The sequence below is a fragment of the Monopterus albus genome, unplaced genomic scaffold, assembly GCF_001952655.1.
Source record: "Monopterus albus unplaced genomic scaffold, M_albus_1.0 scaffold108.1, whole genome shotgun sequence".
NCBI lineage: Eukaryota > Metazoa > Chordata > Actinopteri > Synbranchiformes > Synbranchidae > Monopterus > Monopterus albus.
Window position 1 is genome coordinate 523,830 of NW_018127988.1, and position 8,743 is coordinate 532,572.

Below are 8,743 nucleotides of genomic sequence, written 5' to 3' on the forward strand. Positions count from 1 at the left end.
ACTCGCTGTCAATTACGATTGGTGCATACACATTTGTGTAGTTACTGAAGTGAAAGAATAATTGAGTAACTATTTTCAAATATGTTTCTTAGTTATATCTAGAAAAGAATGCCAGGTGTCTTGTTTCTTTAAAAAAAAGGTGTCAACAAGAAAGACCATTTATAAATTGTGCATAGAGAGTGAAAACTGGCCTTGCTGACAGTTGAGAGAGAAAAATTTTGATAAATTTACCAGCCCAGCACCACTCTACCTGTGACATAACGCACTCTAGCTCTCTCCATAGGACTCAATGTAAAACTCAGAAGTGTGCTAAAAACAACACAGAACTTAAACTGTGATTAATAAAAAATATATATATCTAAAGGCTGAATACAAGCCAAGATGTCCTTAAAAATCTCTACCTTTTGCTAGTTGATTTGTTTTTACAGCTGACAGTATGCTGAAGAATGCTCTGCATTCACACTAATTAAGCAAATCTGTAATGTCTTAAACCATCAACCCAGCTTACCAATAGAAGTTCGTCTGGGCCTCTGGGGGTTTCACCTGTTCCTGGACTTTGGTTTCTGTTCCATCCTAGTTGTACCAATTACATTAATATAATTCATCTAATGATTCCATTGGCTTAGCAACTAACATTTTTTAAGCCTTACTTGCTCAGATGTTGGTTGTGGGTGTCTGAAAATATATATATAAAAAAGAATGAATTAAACTACTGTTCTGTGGTTACATTCTGCTGCCTGCACAACAAAACATAATATTGATAATGTATTTTACCTAAACAAAATGTTCTCCATTGTTGGACTGCTCACTTTATCTGGACCCTCACACACCGGCATACAACACACAAATGGCAGATTTTAATAAATGGAAACATTATCAATTCACTTGACTTAAAGAGAAATGCCATGACAGATGCAAACTGACCAGGGTGTCTGAAAGTGGACTGTCTCCAGATGGAAACTGAACATGAACCACACTGTCATCATCACTTGAGGACTGTTCACTGCGACCTTGGAAAAACAATGATTGCCAGGACTGCTATAAGATTTTCATTAATATCCACAGTTTCACCTGTGATGAAAAGTTATCCTTGAATCCTTAAATCTTATAGTACTATCAATCATAAATGTTATATTGAAACTCAGTATGTTAATTTTATGAAATGCCAGGCAGAATCACATAGTATCTGCACATTACCGTGCTCACTGTTAGCGACCCAATCACTTTAGAACTTTGCATTGTGGGACAGCAAACCCACACACTGATTACAAAAAAGAATACATTGGAAATACAAGCCATAATTGACAATTCCAATTTAGTTTGCAAAGAACTATTTAGATGCTCTTTCTGATATTTAAACTGTGTCACTTCTGCCACTACCATGTTTCTGCCACTACCATGACGAAGTGTAATGACTAATGTGTGGATTTATCTTGTAGAGAACATCAGAATCATCGTTACCAACATCACATGCAGATGAAAGAACTGTGACATATAACATAATAAAGTGGTGCTTGAATTAAGATGGAAGATGTTTACTTACAACTGTTTGCAAAGTCCTCAGCACTGCAAATGTACAACGTTATTCTTTGGTAGGACTTTCCAATAGCCTCCTTGTATTTCTGTACTGTGAAAGGGGTGTCCGTTCCTGGGATGCTTGTAACTTCCTTAGCATCAGGATATAATAAAACATGAGTACAATCTTCCATATCCTGGTTGAAATCTTTTTGCTTCTTTACAGCAGCAGCCAGCAATTGTTACGATGAGTACTGTGGTTGAATATCAACAGGAAGTGACTTCCCTCTCACAGGTTTAAGGGAGTCACCTTGCATCCTCATAACTCCAACATTAATCTTAAGGAAGAGAAGTAAATGAAATTAAAATTTTATTATTTGATCTGCATTGGTGACTGTATGTGAGCATACCTTTACTGGTTTATGTTCCATAGAGTTCTTGTTTTTAGAGTTCTGTGTTTTCCGAAAGAATGTCTTTCTTTGAAACTGACGATTAGTCTTTTCTGCATGATATTTTAAAACAAATTTGCCGAGATGTCATGAATACAAGAATACAACTTTCTGTTCACCTGTAGTAGTGCTAGGCTGTGGATCAGGAGGTGCAATGGGAGGGACATCAGGAGGGACTTTGTTTGGCAGATCATTTAAAAAACTGATGTTTCTGCCACACAGACAACAAAATGCAGGAGACGCTATCAGTGCAGATCCGCAGAATGGACAATACATCTGTGGTGGTGGGGAAGAAGAGGAGAGTTACTAAAATTGGAAAGGTCCAATATAAGGAGATTGTACAGTATATGAGAGAAAACTAAAGTTAACGTTGAAATTGCACACCTGATTTGCACAAAATCTGTTATATACTTTATATATATTGACAATAAAAGTTATTTCACTGCACCTTTTTATCCATTTTATCTACGCTGCTTACCATACAGAAACACTAGTTAGCTAACGCTATTATCCCGAGTTACTAGGTTTAACGTGAGCTAATAAGAGTTAAACACAGTCTGTGGCACACTATCCTTAGCTAGGTACATTTGTTGCTCTTTTATAGTACCGTAAGAGATGACGGGCAATTATTTAAAAAGGAACTTAATGGAAAACGTACCGTTTCTGTAACCTTGAAAATGCCCCGTGGTCTTCTTCTTGTTCTTTTTCTTCTTATAATAACTTAAATTAGCTTAGCTAGTTCTTTTGCCGTAGTATTCTTCTTAATTTTCGCGGTAGTATTCACTACTTATTCTTCTTCTACTTCCTTAATGTTGGGATGAACCCATCATTGCGATCGGGCTCCCCCTATTTCCGTTTTCTCTCTTGCATGTGTTTTCAGTTAATGCAGCGTTTTCCTTTTGCATGTGTTTTCCGGTTAATGCAGCGTTTTCCTTTTGCAAGAGGAAGTCATAGTGAAAATGAAACTAAACATACAAGTACAGCTGCGTCATATTTTCACAGCAGAAGAGCAAACAGAGGGACACTGGTTTCCAGCTCTTGCATTTTAATTTCAAGGGGACTATCACAGGAGAAAACAGGAGAGATGGGTGAGTGCTTATGTTGTTTCACTGTTGACAGAACTTGACTTTCAGCTGTGAGTATCTTGTGGTATAAACTCAAAACCAGGACTTCATACTTTCTGTTGTAGCACAAGCCTTTGTGTCTGTCATTTGTAAGAATGTGTTGGGTGTGTAGCTGTGAAGTCCCTCTAGCTCCTCATGCTTTGTGCTAATGTCGATGTGTTGATGGAAGACAATCTAATATACCGAACACTCATAGGTTATGGAGACATCATGAAAGTTGAAACTACTGGAGCCTCAGTGAAAACAGCCCAGCAGGACAAGCTAGGATACTCTGGTAAATACTGTAATACTGCAATAGTGAAACACAGGAGCAGATCTGATCTGAAACCAACTAACTGTCTGTGTCGACAGTATGTATTGAGATGGAAATAGATACATGTATTGCACTGATACTATAGTTCAGTTCTTTGTTGGTTCTCTCTCCCAAGGCGTGCAGGCATCACATACCATGGCACAGACTGATGCAGGTAGAATGAATAAGTACAGGTCTAAAATCAACAGCGTGGGACATAAATATGACATCGATCCAGCTCTGATTGCTGCCATCATCTCTAGAGAGTCCAGGGCTGGAAATGCACTACATGATGGCTGGGGAGACTATGACCCAAAGAGGGGCATGTATAATGCCTGGGGACTGATGCAGGTTGTAATAAATACTTCTACTTTACTCACATCCTCTTAGTGGTGCCTCATATTACAATACAATAACATGAGTGTTCTTCCTTTTTATTTCCTCTTTCTGTAGGTTGATGTTAATCCAAGCGGAGGTGGACACACTGCTCGGGGCGCTTGGGACAGCGAGGAACATCTCTGCCAAGGCGCCAAGATCTTGGTTCATTTTATTGGACTGATCCGCAATAAATTTCCTGGCTGGAGCACAGAGCAGCAGCTGAAAGGTTAGTTTTACTGATTCAGTAGATTCCCATTTTGTTTAGCCTCATTCTCACTTGTATTTGTCTCTGCAGGAGGGATAGCAGCCTACAATATGGGGGATAGAAATGTTCATACCTATGATAATGTGGATGGTGCCACAACAGGCGGAGACTACTCCAATGATGTCGTTGCCAGAGCTCAGTGGTACAAAAGCAATGACGGCTTTTAACAGCTGAAGATGTCCACAGTGAAAATCTCCTTCACATCAAGAATGAGACTCTGTAATGTGTGTATGGTAACAACATTTAAGCTGAATAGATAACATGCAAAGCAAAAACAGACAGGGTTTCTCTGTTTACTGGCCTTGATGTAAACTCTCACTATAATTAGCAGAAAGGAATAAAGCTTCTGGATTTAGATCATTTTCTTTATACTTAATGCTGCACCACAAAGATTCTAGCAATTTGTTTTAAATGTTTTAAAAAGTGAGAGAAGTAATGAGATCACATTGTGTTAATCTGTGTTAATGCTACTTTTCTGATCTCAGATCTGTAGAGAATATAGAAAAACCATGTGGGAAATCAACAACATTTCCCTAAAACCTCAAATCTTTCAGAAGTTCAAATCAATGGCTGTTATCTTTATTTAGTTAAGAACCACTGACATGTCATTTTACTCAGCTCTTGACATGCTGATAATTTAAGAAATTGCCAATAATTGTGAGGCTCCTCATATATAAAAAATAAAACACTATTTCAAATCAGAATAGTTTCCAGTACTTATATTTTTACAACTGAACGAGTGAACAGATTTAAGTTCACCATGACCTCAAAGTTCTGTTTTGCTGCAAGAGTCAAGAAATACTATCCCTACTATCCCTAGTGTCGGAAACCTGTGAGCAGGGTAAGAGCAGTATATTCCTCTCAGTATCCTGAGAGCAGAGGTGTGATGCATATACGCAACTACTGTATACCCAGCTCTAGGCAGGGCGATTCACTGTGTACCTAATTAAAAGAGATATAGATAGGTATCAGTTGATATACTATTATAGGTTATACTGTATTTATGAATTATTATTACCGATGAAAATGTTATTGTCACTACTTTTAACTATTTTATTTACTGTTGGGCAGTGTAATCTACAGCAATACATCTGAACATTTCATCTGTGAACACAACAGTAATGAAAGATGATAAAAGATGTGGAGTAAAAACAGTGCAGTAAAAAGTACAATATCTTCCTCTGAGCCATTGTGAAACGTATAAAGTAGACCAAAGCTAGAAACTGTCACTTAAAGTACAAGTACCTTTAATTTATACTTAAGCACAGTGCTGAAGTAAATGTATGTAGTTACGCTGTACGTTGCCTTAGAATTAAAGAGGTTATAGAGTAAAGGGCGGCCAGAGAGAGGGCAGGGATTAGGTCCATTGAAGCTGTAATACACTCACCTACCAAGACACCAACAGACCCCAGCACAGTCTAAAATATAAATTACTATGGTTTTTGAGTAAAAGGTTTGACTTGGTCAGAGGATCAACAGTCAGCAGCAGCAGCCGTCTGTCCTCAAGCCGTTTTCTGCTGCAGCTGCCGACTCGGCCATGTCACCGTCAGCAGTAGGTGCAGTGGTGCTGCTGGTGCTTCAGCAGGTCCACTTTGTGCTGGAAGCTGTACAGGCAGCGAGGACAGAGGTAGGGCCGCTCGTCCTTGTGCTTACGGCGGTGGGTGATGAGGTTAGAACTCTGGCTGAATGCCTTCCCACATATCTGACACACATGGGGCTTCTCTCCTGAAACACAAACACAAGTCATTTCTACATCAGGTGATCAACTGAGGGAATTTTGACATTGTGGGAAACACATGTTTGCTGTCTTTCAGAGAGATAGATGAGAAGATGGGGTCTCATTCACCAACCATTCTTAAGAACAAATTTGTTGGCAAAACCCCCTTACGAAGATTCTGGCATTCACCATTGTTTTCTTATCTGGCACTTGTTCTTATAGTACTTTACTTTGCTTTTAGTATGATAATTTTTAGCTTAGAATTAGGAAAAATGTTACTTAAAAACCGTTTAGGTGCACATCTTTATTTCTAATTTCTGTTCATTTCTTTAAGTGTCTCTCCGATATTTTGGTGGGTGTTCAGTTTGTCTGTGGAAACATTTGGTTGTCCAGCACCACATCTGAGATCAGACTCAGCGCAGTTAAAAGGTCCTGGGTGCACACAGCCCTGCTGTGTCGTGCCCTTTTATGGGAACTGGGGGGCGGTAACCAATGCTAATTAGGAACAACTGGCACAGGCGTTCAACTTAAGAACGTGTGGGATTCATCAGTATAAGAACAGGTGCAAACTATTCCATACAAAAACCTAGGTGTAAAAAGTCTGATGTGCATTTTTTGTATAGATTAAACAAACATTTAATTTACAAATGACAAACTTTGTGGGACATATTTTAGCAGTAATGATTCATTTACAAAATTGGAAATAAAATAAAAAATTTGACTTTTTTCATGAATGATGTGTACTTAGCTGAATGCAGGGCAATGATATAAAAAGCATTGCTGGCTATTGCCATAGATATCTTTTGCACAAATAAGAGTGCTATAAGGGAACTTAAAAATACAGAATAATCACTTGTGAACAATAAGAGTTTGTTTGGGATACTCTCAGTTTGATTTCTCAGGCAATGCTGGAACACGTGTATGTGCTGGAAGTATTAGTGATGAAAAGTGTAATTAAAGTTTGGTTTAGTAATTTTATATGAATGTGGTCAGCTGAGGACTTTACATATTCATATACCCACCAGTGTGTATAAAGGTGTGTTTCTTCATGTCAGACTTCTGGTGAAACCTTTTACCACAGTACTGGCACGCATATGGCCGGATGTCCGAATGTATGAGCAGATGAGTAGAGAGGGTGGAGGAGCGCTTGAACACTTTCCCACACACTGCACAGCCAAACGTCCTCTCCTACAACAACAGCAGCTGTGGTTACAGACTGCAACAGATTCAATTGTCCATAAAGCAGTCTAAAAACGTGATGCTGACCTTGCCAGTGCATGGTGACCCCACAGTATTTGTTCTACCGGTCTTGATGTGTGTTGTTGACAAAGGTGCTCTGACTCCATGACTCTTGCATATGTGAGTCTTCAAACTAGACAGACATGAAAATATCTGCAAAGACAATATTAACACAGGTCAAGATTGAAAGAATCTATAGAGGTAATAACTGTAGATGTCACAAGACGGGGACTTGGGAAACTAACGTCTGTAATCGCCATAAATCTAAATAAAAATGTGAACCATTTACATTTTTGCCACTATAATCAATAGATGCTATACATCAGTTGTGTGCTAGCTTCCTGTATGAAAGTTTGGCTTGGCAGCCTGAATTGGTAGAGAATATAGGTAAGGGTAGCTACAGTTATCTGTAATCCTCTCCCTCCTGTTGTGTCCCTTGATTTATAGTTTGGCTTCACAGAAAGACTCCGATTAGGGACAATTTTTATTCAGCACCCTGTTGAGGAAATGCTCTCTGGGAGCAGGTATAAACAGGCAGCTTGGATAGTGAATCTGTGGCACTTTGTGTCCCATGTTAGCTTAGCATATACTCTAGTACCACCATTTAAATTTGTACATTACTTTGGCTTGTGACCAAATTGACCTGGAAACCAATGGTAGCCTATTCAGTCAGCCTCAGCTGTACTTAATGTTTAGTGGCAATTAGCAAATAGCATGCTAACAGGCTAAACTAAGGTGACAAACACATTAATCATATACCAGGACTGTCACAGTGAGCATGTTGGCATCCTAGCATTAGCATTTAGCTTACTTCTGTGGCTAAGAACAGCTTCATAGAGTTAGCTACTGGTTTCCTTTGTAATTTTAAGTGAGTGTTTAATGAAAGTTTTATGTTTGGTATATATTTTATATGTTCTATCTTTTATAGTATTTTGTATATTTAAATATGCTTCATTTTTTTAATAATAATGGTTTTATTAACATGCTGTGCTGAATGTTGTGCTTGTAATGCCATTAATTTACTCAACTCAACTCAACTCAAATTCAACTTCAAACATTTCATTAAAACAGTTTTCCTGGGATAAATCAAATAGAAATCATAAAGTGAGAGTGTCTTAGGTCTACAGTATATGGTCTTAATCTGTCAAAGTAGTTGTTTAAGACAAATGTACTGGATGCCATACTTTGCTACAGAATGGACACTCTTGCTTCAGAGGATTGATTCTCCTGGTCTCCCTTTGGATCTGAGGGTGCTGAGTGAAGCCTTCCAGTCCGACTGAGAGTTTGTCTGGATATCGTGAGCTTGCATGAGGTCGGGACCATACTGCTCCTGTGGGAGGGGGAGGGCTGACCTCCTCCGTGGGGCTAATACTATATGAACTGTTGGGACTCAGGGGATCAGCAGGTCTACAGTCTAAGAAAAAAAGGCACACAGATGAGTTTCTGGAAATTTGTATCAACTTTTAAATGATTTCGTTTTTCCATTACATCATGGGAATTACTTGAATAACACAATGCATCACAAAATAGCCAAATAAAAATCAATTATGTGTCCTGTACTCTGCTTTGAACCCATCACTGTTGCTTACTGTAAATCATTTTGCAATAAGATGTTTTAAGTTATGTAAGGAAGTGTTTTGTGTTTCTTCTGTTGCACTATGCTCTTGTGATGAAATGCCTATCTAAATAAATAAACATTAAATAACTCTGTCACCCACCATAAGATCTGGTACTCAGAAGCTGATGGTGCCCACTTTCATTAGA

At 38.5% G+C, this 8,743-nt stretch overlaps 1 protein-coding gene across 1 annotated transcript; it reads left to right on the forward strand.

The window, feature by feature from the left end:
- The first annotated feature begins 2,906 nt into the window (after positions 1 to 2,906).
- Positions 2,907 to 4,727, forward strand: LOC109966291 (lysozyme g-like). The gene is made up of 5 exons (XM_020611028.1): positions 2,907 to 3,052; positions 3,285 to 3,362; positions 3,517 to 3,731; positions 3,834 to 3,984; positions 4,054 to 4,727. The coding sequence occupies exons 1-5, from the start codon at positions 3,049 to 3,051 to the stop codon at positions 4,188 to 4,190; spliced, it is 585 nt and encodes a 194-aa protein (XP_020466684.1). The 5' UTR covers positions 2,907 to 3,048; the 3' UTR covers positions 4,191 to 4,727.
- The last annotated feature ends 4,016 nt before the right edge of the window (positions 4,728 to 8,743 follow it).